General features: G+C 35.4%; 1 protein-coding gene across 1 annotated transcript in view; it reads right to left on the minus strand.

Moving 5' to 3' along the window:
- LOC126910764 (interference hedgehog-like) overlaps nt 1-22,767 on the minus strand; it is a 48,877-nt gene that overhangs the window by 16,025 nt on the left and 10,085 nt on the right. Inside the window, 3 exon segments of the mRNA XM_050694364.1 lie at nt 1,178-1,378; nt 2,707-2,954; nt 7,095-7,161. Of these exon segments, the coding sequence (XP_050550321.1) occupies nt 1,178-1,378; nt 2,707-2,954; nt 7,095-7,152 (507 nt within the window). The 5' untranslated portion in view covers nt 7,153-7,161.

Raw genomic sequence — 22,767 nt, forward strand, 5'->3', positions numbered from 1 at the left:
AAAACTACCTACGTCTTACTTCATTATAGCATTACTTTCCACAAACTAGACGCCTACACATGAATACACTACATTCATGTATGAAAGCTCTTCAGCTTCCTCATACAAACACTTGAAGCAACCGAAAACAACAAAGTTTTTCTAGAATAATCTAAAGATAATATTTGACGCTATGTCTGCACTGTAGCCCTGTTTGTATATCAAGTGTATTCTGAGAACATCTATGTATCTCGTGTCTTGTGTTAATACTTAGATAGTCATCGTACAGGCTTCCTCTGTTACAGACGATCTTTAATTCGCCTCTTAGAAAATTAGTTACTGATGACTTCCTAGAATCAGCAAATCTCATTTTTAAAAGAAGTTTTCTTTTATAAATGTGACTGAGATGAGGATATTTTATTGTAAAAACACTAGTTAGAAAAGCACAAAATACTAAAGCAATTCTAGGATCTGTTACCGCACAACTGTAAACTATGCACACGTTTCTTGCAATTGCCCCAAAAGTTGCCCGATTATTTCCCAGAACAGTGCGAGTTTAGTTTCTAAACACTGGTTTGTTCACTTCCAAAAAACCACCCAGTGTGTGGATTCAAACGAAGTTCGTTATAAAATATTCGCGTATCGGTTCACCGTACAAAGCGACCGCAAGTATACTAAAACATGCTTTGATTCAATGAGATACAGGCTAAGCTTAACTTTGTTTACCAACTATTCACGAACCAGGCCTTAAGAGCCTTCTAGAGTATCGAGTTTCTTTTGAAATATAGACTTTTGTTGTATTTATTCTGTACGTAAGCATGACTTTACGTCCGCTGTAAAATGAGATAAACTTTAAATTTATACTGATTTTATTTATGTAGGAATATTTTAGAAGGTTATCTAGATTTTTGGTCACGTAGATTTAAATAATGATTATGTTGTGAGACCTCACACAGCGAAATAATTACGAATTCAAATACCGAACGTGCTGTAAATGGAATTATCTTCTAAAAATATGTTTCTATTCGAGGTTCTCGTATTATCTGGTTAGCACGGGCCGGTTTTTGCATTTGCAATTCACAATCTATTATTACGAGTATCAATCATCAACATCTATAAAATGGTGTTTTTTTGCTAATGATTAATGCTTAGCTCTTTATAACAATTTCATAAGTAAAATAATTTGGATTAAACTAACCTTGGAACCTTCTTTCCACCACGTGAGCACAGCAGGCGGTTCCGACGCAGGCTCCTTGCAGTGCAAGATGACAGTGTTGTGTAGAGGTGCTGAGATGACTCGTTCTTCAGCGGTCACTCTGTCTCCTGCGTTGATCAGCCTGGCTACTGATAGACGGGCCGGTACTGATGTTAAACTTACTGCTCCATACCAAACTACGCACTGTAACAAATAAATATTTTTTAGTCTTAGTGAATACAGTTCACTAAGAAAAGTTTTTGGGTTCGAGACGATTAAAATAATGTCTTTGAAGTATTACAATAGGCGTCTCTCCCGTGGGACTCCATAAAATAACTGGTAAAAATGGGTGTTACAATAAAAATGAGATTATAACATATAGCTCATCTTACTCTTGTAAAATCTATGTTATGTTATGAACTGAACAACATACTTCGGCATCAACATCTAATAACTGTAGAATGTTTGCACTGAAATGTTTGGATGCCGACGTTGAATCGGAGTTTTAATGAAAAAGTGTTGGCTCACTTTGTGCTCACTTTTTACTCATGCTTTTGATAAAGTATTGATGTACTGGAAATACTGGAATGCTTATTCAAACAGAACTAACATGTAAGAGATACCTAGCTATTAAAAGATTTCAAAATGAAAACTACTAGCTTATTATTAGTACACCTTATAAATTTCTAAACCTTTTTTAAAAAAAACGTTGCCCCACATTAGGATTTTCTCCTGTGTGTCGTGGGTGCTTTTACAAACATACAAGTTTACATACACACCACACCCAGACCCGAAACAACAATTTGTGGATCACACAAAGAGTTGCACCGAGGGGGAATCGAACCCGCTACCCGTTGCGCGGCAGTCAGTTGCCCAACCACCGCAGCAACCGTGCAGTCACCAAACCCAAAAAAAATCGTAATTAGAACCCAAATAATTAGTGATTTCGAGCCCATTATATATTATAGGCCATATTCTCATTATCAACTTCCAATTCCGGTAATCGCGTTATACAATATAGGGCAGGTGAACAGCGGACACTCCAGGATTCCCCATGGTTCATCCCTTAGTCGGCTCTTACGACACCCGCGGGACTGTGGCGCAGTCATCCGTAACCGACCACCTCATGGGAACGATTGCTAATCTCCTTTGATATATTGATGTTTAACCTGTCCTTTAGCAGGATTATTTCATTTAGAAAATTAACAGCCATAAGTGTGATTCTTATTTTTGTTTTGTTTTTTTGTCTGTATTTAGAGTTGTGCTTGGGATACGTGTTAGTTTTTTACTGGGCTCTTATTGCAGACTAGGTTGTCGAACGACCTAAACTTTAGAGTTAGGTACTACTAGATCACCTATTAAGAAAAAATCCTTCGTATTAAGTCAAACTATGTTAGCATATACATACATACATACATACATACATAGTTTGACTGTGATCTGGATTCACACCAAACATACTGTCACATTTAGTAGGATAAGCTTCACCAATGTACCTAACAGTGTTTAGAAATTTCATTTTTTTAACATACCTGAAACCAAGTGGTCTCTAAATTCATCATGACTTCTATCTCCAGCTTGGTGCTTCTGCCCGGCAGACCAGGTATGATCTTCTTGCCGTCTCCGTCCACCACTTCAGTCCACTGCACGTCATCCCGGTCTGGTTTCCATCGCCACACGAACCGCTCCCCCGGTACGTTTACTTCGCACTCAAACGTGACTCTATCACCGAGGGGAGCTATCACTGATTCAGGATATTTGGTGAACTTCATCTCCAGTTCTGAAAAGAGAACATTTCTTTTATTATTGAGCACATTATTTATTCGGATAACCACTACTGTAGAATGTAGGTCCTGTTCTAAACAAGTAGCAAGACTTGGGGGATGTGTGGTGTTAAAAAATTTGCTGTCAATATCTTATTTCAAAAACTATTTTAAACCGATAACAAGATAAAAAACCAATTTTAAGACAACGATTCAATCTAGCAGCACTAAAACAAAGTAATATTCTGTACTTAAAACACAACAGTGCTTGCGGTTCAAAACAGCCATTCACAATCTCGGCTGCATCGTAGCCATATTTAAAAAGAAAGCAGATAAGTGCTTCCTGGAAAATAATAATACTAAAAGTGACGGTAGAGCTATGTCATGAAGCATGAATATGGAGCTAAAGGAATTTCTGTAGAGGATATTGAAAACCGGTCAAAGTGAACACTGAGCCGGAAGATGCAGCGTCACATAAGCACAAATATACTGGCACACATATTGTAAATACACTAGAATGGAAAATCGAAGAGTTCAGAGACTATTAGAAAAACTTACAAATTAATCTACATCGTAAGTAGAAGAATATAAGTGTCAATTTCGAAAATCATGAGGAATTACATACACCTGTGTAATCTTCAAAGTGTAATTACTTAACGTATTATTAGAGATCACAACAATGCAGTCGTAAGTCAAAAGCTTACCGAAGCCGAAGATATTTTCACATCATTTATCACCATAATCGATACACACAATCAGTAATTCTCAAGATCAAAAGGAACACAATTAGAATCTTTTTTTTTATTTGCATACCAAAAGACTGGCCATAACAATAAAAAAGAAATCTTGCCGTCCTTGATACCTTGTTACCCACACATTTCGATCTCGGATGACGCATCCGACTCCGCTGGAATAAGCTCATAATAACACATCACGCATACCATTTACGTCTTTATTTTATGCACGAATAAGTTCATATTGAAATGCAGCCAGTAATTGAGTTGTTACATTTTATTTTCCTTTGTTGTCGGGCACCAATTTATGTGATTTCAGTCCCGTCAGTCATTGACCGTAACTTTATGGAGAATTTTTAAAATTTTCATCTCGTTGCCGAGTCAATAAAATACTGTTTGTATGATTTGTGTTCAAGTAATTTGGTGTTGAAATGTAAATAGTTTTACTTGTTTGTCTTCATGATTTTTACTTTTAGATAACAACATTTTTGTTAACAACATTGTGGACCTTCGACTATTATCAAAAGGTTCCGTAAGTTTGTATGTACACGGATTGTGACCTCAACTGAGAATAAAACTCCACTTAGCACCACAAATGCAATGCAAACCGGTTGTGTACCAAAACAACATTTTGAATGGGATTTAACTATTGAACATACACGTACTCGGTACCTAATAACGTGATCCGTTGGGGAAATTATGCTCAGATTGGTAACTACTAGACAATTCATAGACTTCAAATTGGAGATATAACGTATATCAAATGTAAGAGCAAGCATTCAAACAAGCCTGGTTTAGCATAGACTTGCTTCAGCAACTATGTTTAATACCTGTTTCACTAAAATCAATGTCTTGTCTTATAAGTTGTAGCCTAAAGCCATAATATTTAATAGCCGATAATGATTAACATATTTATAGTTTTGTTAATATAAGAACTAAATTGATTTCCTAGCCTAAAATTTTGAATGAGCTAAAACGATAAATTAATTTAGTCGGATGGATGACTATAAATGTGCTATAAATCAAGCGAGATACCATAGGTATTAGTCATTGGTGTGTAATTTTTTTTATCTAAAGTAGAGTTTTGCAGCTAGTATTTAGTAACTGCCAAAAGCCGCTTTAATGAGGGTTTTCATTTAGAAATTCTGAATAATCAAAATGAAGCCTGGAAATGCGATTCTAGGATCATTATGATTAACTCAATGCTGCATACAATACAACGAGCTGCTTTATAATGGTTGAAAAGCGGGAGTAAGTACAATAGAAGTTTAATTCACTGCAATACATTTCATTGGGGATTCACATTACAGTCAAATAGCAAGTATTCATCAAACGGCATGCCATAGGAAAACGTTACAAGTGCATGGGAACATTCCGCCGCAAACCGGTTGTAGCTCGAAATTATTATGTTCTCTGGCATTGCCAATCACTTGTTAGTGTTACCATGGTAACACGAAGCCCTTTTCACTAATGAACAAAACCCCCATTTGTGTACTGAACCTATTTACAAGTGTAATGTGCCTTACAACCTCGAGGTTGCGTTGAATAAATTAGATCTTGTTGAAAATGTCATTGGTCCTAGAAATCCTAGAAAAGACATCAGAAAATAAGATTTTAATAAAATATGTATTCTGTCATTCAAACCTTTTGCCGTCTAATTCATAGAATTGAAGCTTTGATCAGTATTTTTTTAACAAAAGGATGAAATACAACTATTCATCGCGATAAATGCTTCAAAGATCCGTCTCGTCTCGAATAGTATTCGCATATAATAACTGGAATAATATTATTAATTCACATTGCATTTCATATCGTGCGGTCGTTAAATTGACATGAATGTTTTATGATATTGCATTTTTAATAATTATCGGGCAAGCAGAATAAGCGGCCGTACTCAAAATAAATTTCAATAAAGATAAAGTGACAAATGCATTATTCGCAACGTCAGTTTAAATCATGAAACGTTTAATAATACTTTGTATGGATTTTCCATAATAGGCATTCTAGCAGCTTTTAACTGAATATTTTATGATCATCTAAATAGAGTGGCTACTAGAAATATCTTAGACTAAGCTCCAAAATTAAAATAAGATCTTAACTTAAATACCTTCCCAGAAAACTGAAATTCTAAAACATCTCATTTCATAAAGATCTCTAGCGTTAACAAAAAAGTTAATTCAATTTTAAGATCACAAAGAAAACGGAGAGGTCAACATTGTACAAGTTCTCAGTTCTCAGTACGGACGACAACAATACTGAAACTTGAGGGGAAACGTCAAACGGTCAGGTGTCGAGCGTCTAATCAACTGCTACTGACCAAATCTAATTTCTGAACAAGCCGTTTCGAATCAGAACTAGTTCCCGACCACTATCTCTCGAAAGGAACGGAAATAGGAGAAAAAAAAGCCAAATCCTAAACGAGTAGGTGGTACTAATGACTTCACACAAATACTTGGACATTATAATGACTGGTAAGCGTAAAATTTGTTCGGCATACACCCACACAAACAAACTCCCAAAACTTTTTTGGGTTCCCTTCGAAACTGGACTTACTGGCCCTTTGTTAAGCTGTGAGGATCATTAAGTACAATTCTGGGAATTGTATTCAATATTATCTGTGTAATACAAATATAAAAGCACTTAGGTATCGACCTCTCCAATTTTATGGACCTATTTGTATTTTACATATGGACTGTGAACAAAACTCAACATGCGCAATATCAAATTCAGTTCTATATTTGAATTTCAAACAATACGTTTTGGAATAACAGAAAAAAATAACAAGACCACGTCACGTTTGCTTACATTACATGCACGGACTTTGTGGTGAAATAATATAATTAATTGTATTTCAAGCACAAAATATTGGTATTTTAATGTTTCTTCTTTATCGCGAATAATTATCATTTTGTGATATAACCGTGACAAAAAAAGAATACATTCGTAAAAACGACAGAACCCCGAAATCTGTGAACATTTTTTGTCCTATCGGCGACGTTAAGCCGGTATAGCTGTGTGCGTAGCTACCTGCGGTATCCGGGAGCCCGTCGTGTTACAATTCCAAAATAGATGAAAAAAATCTTATCGTTCTACACCTCGTACATGACTATTCATCTTCCTTTTCACGCCAAACTATAGCTTTGTAAACACGCAATGATAATCAAAACGGATCAACTTCGTGATTTAAGAGACGGCATAGGTATACAAATCAAATACGAATTTTAAAGATGTTTCAATTTTATCCTGCTGATGAAATATTACCGAATAAATAAATAAAAATTTAGGAAATACGCTTAACAATTTAAACCAATTTAAAAAAAAATGAAAGGTTCGTTCTAAAGGCTGTTAGCGGCTTGTTCTGATAAATAAGTTTGTTTATCGTTTCTCAGATACTAAAAGTTTAATAAAACTTATTATACTTACGCGCAATAGCTGGCACGAACATCGCCAGGAGCAGCTGCAGATGCAACTGAGCTGCCATTTTGGCAACCTGAAAAAAGAGTACAGATTAAAAAGTCAATTCACTGTTTTTTTTTTTCTAAGCTTCAATAGGATCAAGGTCACACAATGGTAGTCAGTCTCGATAAATTGTTTATGTTAATAATATTTTACTCAGTTTCAAAACCCAGAGATAACACAATGTTCCTAATTTAAAAAAATAAAAAGTATTAAACTAGACATTAGGGGCCAGAAAACATGCTTTTTAAATTAAGAATATTGTGTTTCCTCTGTGTTAAATGAAAAAAAGTAATTTAAGAATTAAATAAATTAATCGGAAGTGTGTTTATTTTTACATATTTTGCATTTAATCAAAATAAAACAAAAAATATCCCATACGATTTATTTTTAACAGAGATTCGAAATTCAAAACCTTATTTCGAATGCAAACAATATGTTGAAGATTAAAATAAAATAAAATATTATTGTGTATTTTTTTGTAACAAGCTGAACATACAGGCCAATAATTTAAGTCATAGGTTACTAGTTCAGATCGAATAAATTGAGACTAATCATTTATCTAATAGTAGTTATTGGCATCCTAATTACGAACAATTATCAACAATGTAATGTATCAGCATTAGTCATTTACATAACCACTGCAAAATATTAAAGCTTATTTTGGATCCGTAATTATAAAAGGCTTGAAAATGATAAAAAGTATACAGCAATTTCTGTTTATCTCAAGGACAAATAAATTAATCTCAGTCAACATTTCATGTGCTATAAATTAAAAGAGAGTGAAAACAAAACTCAAATGTTAGGTTTTTATAAGTAGGTGTGTGTAAACACCCAAATACGACACAAGACTGCACGCTTGGTGCGGTAGCTGGGCAACCGGCTGCCGCGCAATGTGTAGCGGGTTGGATTCCCGCACGGAGCAACTCTTTGTGTGATCCACAAATTGTTGTTTCGGGTCTGGGTGTCATGTATGTATGTGAACTTGTATGTTTATAAGCGGACCCACGATACAGGAGAACATCCCAGTGAGGGGCAACGTTTTTATAAAAAGAGAAAAGAATAAAACGGCAGACACCTTATTATTAGATTTAAAAGAAAACCTGTATTTATGTTATTACCCTAATCTCTTCAGAGAATATAGGGATTTACCGTAGAATTCCTACTTTTATGAATATAACTCTCCACTAAATGCTACATTATCCATCTAACTCTCAGACAAGCTAAATTGTTTTCAAAAGCTTCATACATAAGAACTGTTTTCAATTCCCATTTCAAATTAAAGTGTTTGAATAAGCCAACGATTTTATTGAACAAGGAATATTATTTTAAATTGCAACGTTCCGATCGCATTTCAAAAGCGAAAGCACTTCTCCACTCAACCTAGTATGTATTTCTGTCATAAACCCACGTAAAAAAAGCAAAACACGATTTAAAATTAGAACGTTGTTGAAATCGGAAACCGACGCGTGCCAATAAACCAAAATAATACGTTAACTGTTACAGACCGTTATTTATAAACAAAAAATATGCAACAATGTATCTTTTATTGCATAACTCCAATACATTCTTGATCGACCACTCATTTACGAGAATGTGTTGTTATTTCATCTCGGCGCCGCGAGATCAAACGTCAATATCTTCGGATATTTGCATATCTATAAAACTCGCACGCTATCATAAAACAACCGCTATAACATTTGTGAATAACTAATCTATGGTAATTATTAATTTATTGGCTGCCCACTACGATGTTTTTGTTGTCTATTTATCACAAATTTGACATTAAGTCGCTCTTAATAGCGGCAGTATATCGTAATCATCAAGTAATAGCCAGTGAAGAAATCGCCGATCGATAACCACTTGATATTGCTGGCTAATGGCCAGCTAATAACGTTAATAGATGTTAACTCTAACGTTATAGCTCAGGTTATAGAGCTGCGAACATTATTTTGTAAAACTAATCACAGTTTTGCCCACACACTAACTCGATTTTGTCTTTATCCTGACTTTCTTTTTCGTAGCTAACCCGAGCTTGTTAGTGGCGAAAAGAACTTTGTTTTTGTAAAGTTCGTTTGCCACAGATAAAAAGGGAAGTATCAGATGGTTTTTCTTCCCACCAATTGAGAGGAGCATCTCTATTGCACTCATAGGTATTACCTTTGCCAAATGCTTTTATGTAAAGTAGCCTGAACCGGCTGAGCGGTAGTAGCGTAGTGCTTGGCTAAATTTTCTCATCCTAGAAAGTTCGGCGTACGTTATAGCTACCAGTTTCAAACTATCAAATAAATATTCTAGGTTTATTTAAATTGAACTTCGGATTCCTAGTTTAATTGTGTACTTACATTAAATGTTTTCAATAGATATCGACATCAACTATCGACATAATCGGACCGATTTAACCATCAATACTCACCACATTCACGTAAAACCTCAATACATCATTATTCATTAACACATTTAAATTCCTTCGACAATAATGAAAATTTATTCATAAAACAGACTATAGGTTTAAGTACTAAGACAAAAAGGTTTTCAAATAAATAAGGAGATAAATTAGGCGACACCTAGAAAACGCTAGAACACATATGTACCTAATGCGAGTAAATACGTATATTAAGTACCATAAAATAAAGTAATATGTAGTGACGATGATGGATTAGCAAACAGTTTAGTCGAGGAGCCCATCGCATTCATTACCCATTCAGCACACGCCGAGGTGCTACCACTTGTATCGGCCACTAAATAACGAAAATCGCCGCATACATGTGTCACTCACAATTCCTAGAACGCCCAACACTTGTAAGATGTGGGTGAACAATATATTATTATTGTTTTAGTTCGAACACAAAAATTACTTCCGCCCCACAGCTTCGCGAAACAAATAATAAAAATTAACTGTTTCATCTCTCTGATGTTGCAGTTTCATAAGCACGTTTACGAATTTTACTCAGTAACATCGAATATGTTATGTGCGAGTAAAACTAGCCAACCCGGTGCGATTACTTACATTGAATTCGAAATTGAATTTTACCAATTGATCCAAAATATGCATCGACTACCAAAACTGCGGGAAAGCAGGCTATTTAATGTTTATACATCAATAAATCGTAATCCTCGTGGACCACAATAACTACAAATTGCGACAATCATCCACAGTGATACAACTCACGTAATTACACGTAATCGCTTCAAGTTACTAAATTGAAATTCGTTTCAAAATGGCGGATTATTCAAATTAAGCGTCATATTTTAAGCTTATCGCAAATACAATATATTTTTGGTGGAAACATGCCGCAAATTCTAGTTTATTACAAATACGATGTACGAATTGCAGCCAATTTTCAGTGTAGCTGTCGATTTCGTTGTAATATACGTTGCTTTGTTTCCTACATATTTGGTAAATAGTCTATTGAATTTCGTAGTACCTCCGGCGTCTAGGAATGTAGTGAGTAGTGAGCAATATACCTACATCACGAAATTAATGGAACAAACAAAACATTGTGAATCCATTTCCGATGACTGGAAAAGTCTCAGCTGTTCGTATACTGAACGTACTATGAGAAAATGGGATAAAGAATTATTTTTAAAACAGTGATGATAACTGGACTTTGATTTCTTAATTCGAAGAAATCATTCGAACAACTATTTGAAGAAATATTTCGGATTTGATTCACTTTTAAACCATTTTAAAGATAATATAATTTGAATCCATTATAGAAAACCAAAGGGTATGCTGTAACAGAATGGCTAACTATTACAACATAAAAGGTCCCAATCACTCCAAACGGAATAAACCGCTCTTGGATGTTCACGGTCAATGTGAAATTACATTTCCTGCGAGGCGCCTTGCTATGCAGTCCGGCAGCATTACACCGCTGTGCACTTTTTATACCCTCCCCATCATTCAGGATTCCAGTACTAATGTCAGTTGCAACAAACAGGTGTGGGCAATCTTATCGATGCTGAATGTACACTTTTTGTCCAACTTTACACTCGCCGAGAGCGGATTATAAAGGACAATGATTGGCATATTTGATAACAATTTCATATCGAGATTTAAAATTAGATATCTATAGTGATGGCAAAAAGTTCTTGAATGTCCTCTACGCCGTGATTTTTTATGGACAAAGAAATTAATACGTGTGGGAATGTGAACATGAAAATCGATAAATGGTAAAATGGAATTCTGTTAATGAATTTACAAAATAGTTATAAGTGTGAAATAACGATGCCGATGCTTGTGGTTTGTATACAATATTTATAACAAAAGAAGAGTAATTAAATTAATTATGAAACAATATTATTTTAATGTAGGTACAATTATGGAATGTAAACTATTTCATTGTAATGAAAATACCAACTGGAGTACCTCCGAACATATTTTAGATGCAATTTATTTATGCGTAAAATTTAATTTACTTACTTATACCATACTCCCAACCAATTATGGTTTCAAATTTCGAAACAAGTGAAGACAGATTTACCTAATTCAAAATTAGTTTACGAATTTTCATTTTATGTAAACAAACTTTCAGACACAAAATTCCTAGAAATGCCTTTGCAGTCTAAGTAGGGCTGTAGATTAAAAATGGCGTCTTATTTTCATTCGTGCATGATTAAACATAACTTTAGCAGTATAGCATAGTGCTTGGTAACAACTGCAGCTGCGTGGCTTGTGGCCATTCCAGCTCACTCCGAGTTAAGACAATGATTTATGAATAATTTGCTCCTTAAACTTGTGCCTGACTAAGAATAGGCTTTGAGTGTTCGTGGAGGGCGCGTGCAACATGAATTTCGAAACCCACTTACGTACTTTGACCAAGTTTACTTCACAGACTATCAACATTCTAAATGGTTTACAATATCAAACATCAGTATATTAAAACATAACAATTGTACGCAGCTATTACTCAACCAGCTTGACAGTTAACGTTCGATACTCATTGTATATTAAATCAACAATTAGAAATGCTAAGTACGAGCCCAAACAAGACATCTAAGTAAATGACAGGGGCTCTCAATCAAAACAAACGAACGGACGATTGATAGTGTGACACATTAATCGTTGAGTTAACATATCATTACAGTTAGGAGTGTTTACATTACTATGCCGAACATGTCCTGCCGAGGACATCGTCTACGCAACCAACAGTGTTGTCTACTACATTCCTGCTTTTGAAATATTAATTAGGTGCATATAAAATATTTTTTTCTTGTGAATCAGAAGATCAATGCACTTGAAATTCTTTGAATTTTAAAGCTTAGCATAGCATTTTCTGTATTAAATAAAGACAAGTGTTATTTCAGACAAAATTATACCACAAGGTTATTTACAACGCAAAATCGAATCAAAATACTTAATCTATTTGCGGTCTCCCTCACTCTAATATTGTAGATTTATTCCTACGGCCTACACGTACACACATCGTTACAATTTGGAACCTGGGCCACAATTTAATATTCATCACCTATCCAGCCTAACATAGTTCCACGAATAGCTACTAACTCATTAAGGTAGGCTGTAACTTGTCTAACATCATTCATTTGTCCAACGAATTTAGTACTGGCTGTTTTTTTTTCCTAACGATTTGAATATAGAAACTCCCGCGTGTCACGAAATATGGCAACACCGACGCGTACATCGCTGACGTTTCCTCGCTAAATTCAAATCATTTTGGACATGGTTTAGTGCTTCCTCGACAGGCGTGCGCGTCGCATTAGGATTATTGAAATGCGGATTTATGGTCGTCTAATTGACGGCTGCCGGCGTTGTTTGTCAGTTTGTCACTACATACCTTCATGTGACGTCATTTTAAGGTTCAGATTAAGGATGTAACGTTTTGCCATTCGCGGTGAGCGTGGAAACAGGAAAGAGGTCCGTTGTGTTCAAGTTTTATGTAGCAATAAAATACAATGTTGCAGTAAACTGAAGTAGATTGGCGAGCATCTTGTTTATGGGACCACGGTTTTCCATCATTTTATTTCCAACAAAACGAAAGATGGATGATAAGTAATCTTCGAAGCAAATTAAACGTGGGTCCCAGAAAGCTTCGTCCTAACGAACAAAATCAGATAACCAATAAAGACGTTTAAAATATAAATTACGAGAGAAAGTAAGATGAACTGACGGCCGAAGAAAACTAAGAGTAACCTATCACGATCAAATACAACGGTGATCTGAGGGGTTTACAGATATTGCTATAATAAAGAGATTTTCTAAATGAGGACAGATAAGCTTTTTACAGTATTGGATTTTGTGATTCACGAAATTTTCAGAAAAAGCCAATACTTGGTTCCAAGAAGCTCACAAGTCCCTTTCATCACACGTTCTGAACTCTGACGCCGATCAACATAAACCGCGCCCTTATGATATGATTATAATCATCTGTCAAAGTAAATCTTCCTCGTCTTCAACGAACAATAACTTCCTTTTATCGGGACGTTACCAGCTAACTTTTAAGTAATGGATAAACTTTGTAATATAATCTCGGTTTATTCACACAGCGGGAATTTGGGAGTCACACCAGCTGGCTTTCTCATGGCGTGTCCTATGGCTTCTTCACTCTGCGATATTGACAGGAAAATTGCTTTTTCATAAAAGCGATGACCTATTTAAACAATACCTTTAGTTTCAACATCCTTGAAGTGGGCTGCAGTTATTATTGTCGAAAAGGGTCGCCGTTAAAGTTCACAATAAAATAAAAAGAGGTTTAATCTTTATTTGGATGCATTCAGCCATACATTTGCTTTAGTATTTTTTAATGGTAACCCGGTTTATTACAGCTATCAAACTTACTGCATGCGTACATTTTAAAGGCCGGGTACGTCAATGGAACAGGGGGACATTTAAAATCGTTATAAAGACGGTACCTTTTATTCGTGTCACACCCACAGTATAAGTGTTAAAAAGAGTAGAGAAAGATCATTGTTTTCAATAAATACCTCGTAAAGGAATTGTGTAGACCCGCATACCACACACTACGTGCATCTATAAAATGTAATATGCTTTTATTTCTTTGGTCATACAAGCTTTTCAAATCTCAACGCATTTTAATAGTGAAGATACAGCCAACGAAATTGCGAAAGCCCATCACACTTTAATATAAAATCAGAATTACACCGTATACACTTAAACGTAAAGTACATTATCGAGATCAAATATATCGTGTACTTACAACAATTGAACATTCAAACAGCTTCCTAATAGCATCTTCTCGTGTTCACGTCGTCAAATTACAATTTTCTCAGGAGATCCTTAGGCGACGTAATTTATTTAAGTGTTCCAAAATCGTTACGATAGATTCGAACGTTTAGCGCCTTTATGGGTGACTGGTGAATGATGCGCAATGCCTTCAAGGCTCGTTTACATTCAGTACGCAGTTCAGCTTTACTAGTCGAGTTTAAAGCCTATTATTTAAATAGGTTTGATATTAATGTTGTTACATCTCTTGAAATGTGAATTAGATTGATAGACTTAAAAGGAAAATTTTAGGTAATCAATGATTTTCTAAAATTACCAGCGTGTTATTACCTGTTATGTGTACAACCTAGTTAATTAATGATGATACTTTGCTTGTCTTAGGAATCAAATATTAATCTCGACTCTTAAGAGAACCTTGGTCGGCAATTGCATCCTAAGCTAACTTTAGATTAAAAGTTTCTTATTTAGGTGTCAAGACTCGCTATCGATGGAATAGTCTACTTTCTACAAATGCAAACGCTCTCCCAATTAGAATTAAACCCGCGATATGAACCATACATGTGTGTGCGGTGGATGTTTATTATGTGTAGTTTCTGACACCAAGTGGAGTAAGTACTGCGTATACTCTACTATATTAAGTTAACGAGACACTCTGTTATATTACCAAGGCTTTTCTCCTTTATAGTCGCAAGTTTTAAGCGGTATTAACACGGGTGTCTGACGCCATAATTTTCTGAAGATTGCTACTGTTAACAGTCCCAAGTTTATGGTCGGTGTAGTGAAATTTTGAGAAAGCGCGCCGCGGTTTCGATTGGTAGACGGTGGTACTGCTGATATTTTGCTCTAACTTTTGTCTACCATATCGATCCTCTTGACTACCATATCTATCAGATTAGGGATGTAAAAATATGAATTCCGTAATGGGAGGGAGGTGAAGGTGTATTAGATGATTAATTAATATATGTAATAGAAGAATATTTGGCGTTACTTGTTTTTAAAGGGAGACTAACACCTGCAAAACCTCAATTTCCATGAACTATAGTTAAAGGCGAATTACGCTTAGGGTTTCATACATCACCATCTCAGCAGACACTTTGCTACTGCCACTCATAGTACTTACTACAAACGAAATACGAATTAATATGAAGCTTGACAAACCTCATAATGAACATTAGACTTCTATTTAAGCGAGACCATATTAATTATACATCTTTATAAATAAAACCTGACCTTTTAGTTATTCCGAACTATGTAAAAACTAGTAACAAAAATAATTAATGTTAATTCTGACGGTATCAGGCTAGATACTGCGAACAAAATTGGCTTGAAAGCACTAGACTAGAAAATTAAGCTTTATCGCCAACGCTTTGAAAATTAACACATGCTGAGTGAAACGGAAAATTCTGGACCAATGTCGACTACCTATGCTATATGTGACCCACGTACGTACAAAGGTACGTAAGTTGGGACTTGGGAGGTAATGTGGATGTCGAAAAAGATTTGACAAATTCGGGGCACAAAATTAAATGTCACGGAAAACTGTCGACCATCAGGATAAGTCCACCCAATCTTGTGTACTTTTTTCTTCAAAATACTCCTACAAAAATGCCTAGATCGCCTACTTTTATTTACTCATACGCCTGTCTGAATTTTCATATTCGCAATCGTTCAGTAAAAACCTGTGCCTTATAAATTAAAAGATATATTTCACACAACACAACTAGTACTTGTACCGTCATCATCATCATTCATTACATCCACAGCATCCACTGCTGAACATAACCGCTCTCTCATGTAGATAGCTACATCAGTTTATTGGTAAGAAACCTCATTTCACTTTACTATCTTATTTATAACTTCTATTAGTTCTAAATTCTCACATAATCTCCTCAAACTCGTGATCTCCGTATCTTGCTAATGAGGATATGGTTCGTATTTCATTTAAATCTACGAAGATTTCTGGTTTTGCATCCATGTGAGTGGCAATATTGACCTTGGGACCTTAGAATCTTAATGTAGCCTCAACAGTGTAATGGGTAACCTCATCTATCCAACTTTCTTTGGTTACCGTGGGAATAGGACCTACTCAATGATTTATTACTGGCTACGTGGGTTGAAACAAAATGTAGACGATTATCTACAAACTTTAATGTTTGTGCATTTTATCACGTCCATGGATAAATGTCTATAAGCAAAAAACTAGTAAATTGAAATATTGGTTGTATTTTAATTAAACATTACGATACTAAATTACTAAAATACTAAATATGACAACATAGCTTAGTAAACTATACTCAACTATGACGTAGAAAGTCCCTAACTTTGTCCAAATATTTTTAAAAGGCCAACAAATAAAGGTTCTAATAACATTATACATTAAGATATTATCATCATCCTTACTAAAATGAAGTTTATCTCCGTAACAATAAATCTGAGTTTAACTCGCCCACTATAAGTATTAAGAACAACCTACAACTAAACATTACACAAAGGAAATCACAAGTTTAGGTATACTTAGTACTTCGAAACTATCAAATGTAACATTTGAAAGTAATTTAAGAACAAATAGTTTAAAAGCAGCAACAAACAATAATGGATTGCAGAAGGTTGTCGTGCAGTTCGATACGAATCTCTACTTAATACATCCACCTGTCGGCGCCATTCACAAGGGACGCAATTTCCGGTACTTATTGTTAAGAAGGCTACAGTAGCTGAACACATTGACAATTCAGACAAGATGGATAGTTGTAACAAATAGAAAGTACTGCGAAATGTAATTGAATGTTAAACACCTGGCTTTTATCTCTTCTGTGCTCTGTGCCCGGTGTTTAACATTATGGTTGCCCCTTATTGCTGTATAGAACTCATAATACTACTGGCGAAAAGTGGGTGTTACGTTTAATGTATACAACAATACTAAAAATCACGGTTGACGTACATTATCTGTGCATGCTGCTCATGATAAAGAGTCCCTCTGTGACTCGAAACTAGTAGAGCTTTTCTCCATTCATGTACGTGAGTAAACTGTGATTATTAGTCTGCCTTATAAAAGGAGCGATTTGTTATTATTAAGGTACCTTAACTGCATATTCGTTTAATGAGCTTGATGACATTCACTGACCCTGTACAACACACAAGTCTCCAACAGAAACCTAATAATAAGGACATACCATAGAAATGATACAAACGATAAAACAGTAATACCTAATGAAGCAAGTCAATACTCATTATCGAAGAACAAACCCGAGTCACTGAACAAACGCACGTCATCGGAACACAAGCACATTGTCAGCTTATCAAAACTTAATTAAACTGTTTACTATAAACCACTCATATCTCCTCCCAAGATTTATGAAGTTTGTTTTTTACTTTCTACAATATTCCGTGCGACGAAAGGAAACTGCAACAAAGGGGAATTTTCTAAGAATTTGCTGCCGGTTTTACACGTTTGCTCCGGTATGTCAAGTATAATACCTTTTATTTATCTTAGCTCTTTTCTCTGAGACTAAGCCACGTTTGCACCTTTGTATGGGTAATTCAGGCTGCTTGAATTATTGAAAGCACATGGTACTCTTGCGGCTAATACGGATTCGTGTTTTCCGAGCTTGCACTTCGCAAAAGCTGTTAAATACACGATCATTTAAATATCGATGTTGGTTGTAGATTCTGAGATCGATGTTACACTGGTGTGAACAGTATTTAGTTTAGTTCACTGTGTAACTGAACATGCAGAGAACGTCAGCTAAAGTAGTAAACTCATGGTTCGGAAAGTTCACGAGTAGTCGACACAGTTCTACTAATATCCTGGAGGGTATTTCAAACATGGGACTGCTTAAAACGGAACACTTCCTCATTTTGTCATTTGTCCATTTCTAAACTCGTAGGCCTCTAAGTGCATCGATCACCATGTGTACAATTTTATTGTAGGGTTGTCCCATAAATTAATCGAATTAGTTACTCTATACAAGTTGATATCGTCCCAATTTATATCAACTCGTAAGTTGACTAGATTCATAAAGTAAGCCGTTGTCTACGGCTGAGCTTCTCAAATGATCTTTAAAAAATAGTATAGGTATATAGTTCTGCTCAAAACTGGTCCCTGTGACATTGAGTGACAGAGCGGGTCTGTGGGCATAAAAAATCTATGACCAAAACCAGCTCGCCAGCCCTATGTGCGGTGTGGTAATACGAACTGGACAAGTACCCGGAACTATACGGTGTGTGGTCCCGGGAGAGGGGGGGGGAGGAAATCGATGACATACGATCCAATTTCAAAACAAACGCTTTTGGACACTGGCATTATTGATTTGTAAGACATAGCTCCCATATAATAATTTTGATTAACTTAAAAGAATCCGAAACTTCTGTTATGTTAATACTTGTTACACAAACTGCAAGATACCTTAGTTCCCTGACCCTTAAACACTTTTTGCCTAAAACCTCCTATTTTGAAGTCTGTTAAAAACTCATAGGAATTCGTACTTTAGCTTCTACTACATTTTTTACACCTCTCCATCGAAGTATTGCTTTACGTCTTCTTGACATGTGTATTTCCGCACAACGATTGATTGTCAACACTTGAAGATTCTTCAAATATTTGTTTAACGTTGCTTTTGAATAATGAATTTTATTTGCTTACATGTGTAAGTTTATATTGGCTTCTAGTTTTTATGAATGAACACTGTTTTTTAAAAGCACTGAGTAATTAATCTTTACGTGACCTTCAAAGACTTCACGCATACAACTTTTGCTCGTCTTAAGATTTATCCACAGCGTATTTCATTGAACTGCGATAACATCATTAATATCTACTCCATGCACGTGATCAAATTTACAAACTACACGCGTTTCACGAATTAGGATAACAAGATTGTCTGCTGAGTAACTAACAAGACTAATAAAAGCATTTTCTATCAAAATAATTGGTAGACGCTTACAAAACAATATCGGTTCCAAGTAAACTGGCTGGACAGAAAAAAAACAGTAAATTGATTTTGGCAGGAGTTCTTTTTTTAAAGTATTTTTTTTTTTCGGTAATTTTGAAGGATGTCTGGGAGTTGTTAAGAACGTGTTAGAGCTTAACCCACACTAAAATTCTAGATAGTATCTAGACAAATAGGTGCCTACTTATTGCTTTGAAAAAAAAAAGGTCTTGACCAATGTTACTTATGTGTGGGCTTTTTATAAACATCTCTCCTCTTTGAAATTCTAAAAGGTGACAAAAATATATATGGATAATCATGTTTTCGGAAACATTAAGTGTACTTATCTACTGTAAGATTGGGCTTTTTTGACCCTAGGGGGTAACTTTGACCCAAACTTTTAGACCATTGAAAAACGAATATACACTCCTGGATTCCTATAAGTTACAGAATTAAGGTCAAAGTTACCCCTACCTAGCGGGTTTACCGGGGCTCCGGCTCGAAAAGCAGGAGTAGAAACGGGGTGGTTTTTAGTCTGTAAGAGTTTGACACTTTCTCTCACCTCGCCCAAGTAAGTAAGTTGATAGCTAATAGATATGCCTACTGATTTTTCTCCTCATATTTTTACGCCGATCGTTCTAATGGTTGACCGTCAATAAAGCCTGCACTATTATAACCGAAGCTACTACAGCACTCAAGTTACTTTCTAAGTTAAACGCCAACCTTTGGTTCATGTTTCTGCTTAATGCTCTCAGCTCAGATTATATCACAATTCACAGTCCATTGTTTATCTTGTTGTGTTGTGAAGGGCGTAGATGTCGGGCTATGATAAAAATAACCTTAATAATGGGAAGAAAGCCGGTTGCCGGTACTTTAGCAGACTACCTTTCACTGGCACAATTGTTTTAACAAGGGCTCCGGGGCTTCGGGGCTCCGGGCTAGCTTTGCCATCTACTACCTTTATAAAACCTTTAAGAAACAATTGCGTCCGCTTCTTTATCCCTAAACTCTAATTTCCTACTGCAAATGTCAAAGCGATGTCAATTTTGTTTACCCACCTGTCCTGCGTTCAATAAGTCACCGTAATAAGTCCTTTATATCAAAAGAAATGGATTTCCTACGCATTTGCTTTAACAAAAAGTCTATTTTCCACCTCAAGTACGGTCCTAAAAATGTTCGAAGCTCTAAAGTAACAAAAAAGGCGTCCTTATTATTATGAACACAGATATTCTCATTCACAGATACTTCGCGCTGTATTTTCACGTCCATTTCTTTTCTTTTATGTATTCGTCCTGTAATTTTATGTATACCGCGCCTATTTTGAATAATAAGTCTATACAGTTTACGTAATCGCCACTTGGGTGTTAAATTATCAAGCGAATGTTTTCAGAATAGGCGCGCTGTCGTTTTGTACGCAACAATGTAATGATAATGATCTTAAAAGAAGATAAACGTCGGGGGAACGTTAAAAGAAGAATTATAAAGATTTACATAGTCCCTTTATGACAGGTGTTTATTTTCCATTCGCATTTTATTTTCGTACTCCTTACTGAAGTGGATTCAAGTTGAGCCTTTAGACCTTTAAGACATGTTTTACATAGGCCGTTAAGAAAATGGTACAATACAAATGAGGATTTAAAATAATAAAATCTAACGGTAGCTTTATCGTGTTGATACAAATGTCTTACTCCATACGTCCAAACCATTTCATCATGATTGTGTACCTACTCTATTATCTGTCTAAGAGACACTCCCAAAACACCTACCTGTGAACCAAAGAGGTATTTGCTCTAGGCTATTCAAGGATAAAAACTGCGACAACATGTATTGGATATAAATTGAAATAATACAAGCAAACATGATCGGAAGGTCAGTAGAAGAAGTTCTATAATTGAACTGGCAATAAACTAATAAGCAATAATGCGATAAGCATGCGTTCGTATTATACTTAGGTAATTAACATCGTATCCTTAGTACGAAGATAATGATCGTAACGGCTTTTAATATTGGTGTGTTCTTTCATGTGGTACGCGCCAAAAGTGCATCTGCGTTTGCACTTAGCTTAGCGACGGAATTTTATTTTATGAGACCATTATCAAACTTGTATCAATACAAAATTAATTAGACTTTTTTATAATCGTGAATTGTTTAGGAAAGGGTTTATTGCGTTTAAGGGCGGCTTGCGCAACATTTGGTCTAAACAGAATTTAGTTAAATGTGTTTATCTTGCTAAATATGTTTAACCTAAATACAATTAAAAATCTCTTGCTCATGTCCGTATGGATGGTAATTTAACTAATCATAGTTAGAGAGTCGGTAATGCAGTTTCGTGCGTTCCTTTTTACACTTTCGTGCGTTGTAGATTTGATTTAGAGCAAAATTGTTGCATTTCTTAAAACAAAAATGCGTAATATGGACCGACGAACTTTCAACTGACACATCAAGTCAACCGAGCTGTCACACATTGTGCTGTTGTGATTTGTGAATTGTTCTCGTGGTATTTTTTATTGATTAATAATTATTTTAGTTGAGTCATAATTACCATGGCAAAAAAAGTGTTTCTTCTAGGGCCCGGGGGCCTAATTTTACAAAAGAAGAACTGATAATACTGCTTGCAGCGATGGAACCATACACCCATATTATTGAGTGCAAAAAGACTGATCAAATAAAACAGAGTGAAAAGCAAAATGACTAGGTCAAAATAGCTATTATTTATTGAATATCCATTAATAAAAGTACATTTCCTTACTTGTTGCTAGTTTTTATTTATTACTATTTATTGAATATCCATTAATACATACATATCATCACGCCTTTAAGCCACACATTATGTTTACACCCAATTTTCACAATTTATGTTGTAAGTCCCATATAATGTGTGGTGAGCCTATTGCCTTATACCGGGCACATGTCCAGACTCCGTGCTACTACTGAGAAACTTTCGAAAAACCGAAAATGCCCAGTAATACTTTGCTCGACCCGGGAGTCGCACTTGCAACCACTCGGCCAACGAGGCAGTCCATATCCATTAATAAAAGTACATTTCCTTACTTGTTGCTGGTTTTTAAATGTTATGGGGCTATTTGCTGTAACAAAAATATAGTAGTTTCTTTCGTTAGACGAAACCTGAAGAATTTGTAGTCCGAATACATTCCAAATAAGTCTGCTCTCTCAAACAATTCCCTCGGTCTATTAATATATTCTATAATCTTCTCATCGTCGTCAGAATACAATTCCCACAAATCTATCTTACAAACTTCCTACCGACCTCTTTACAATATTTTATAAAATAATAGTAAAATGTCTATAACCTACATAAATATGATGACGCGCGATTGGTACTAAACGTATTTAGCGAAGCTAAATAGCCATCTTTGGGTATTTAACTTTGACAGTTCGTTAAACGTGATTAGTGCCTAAATTTTTGTTGTGCAAGACGCTAAATGTAATTAGTAGACTAAATGCGTTTACGTCACTCTTAAACTGTATTTAGCGACGATGCGCAAGCCGCCCT

Source organism: Spodoptera frugiperda, chromosome 6 (genome assembly GCF_023101765.2).
Source record: "Spodoptera frugiperda isolate SF20-4 chromosome 6, AGI-APGP_CSIRO_Sfru_2.0, whole genome shotgun sequence".
Taxonomy (NCBI): domain Eukaryota; kingdom Metazoa; phylum Arthropoda; class Insecta; order Lepidoptera; family Noctuidae; genus Spodoptera; species Spodoptera frugiperda.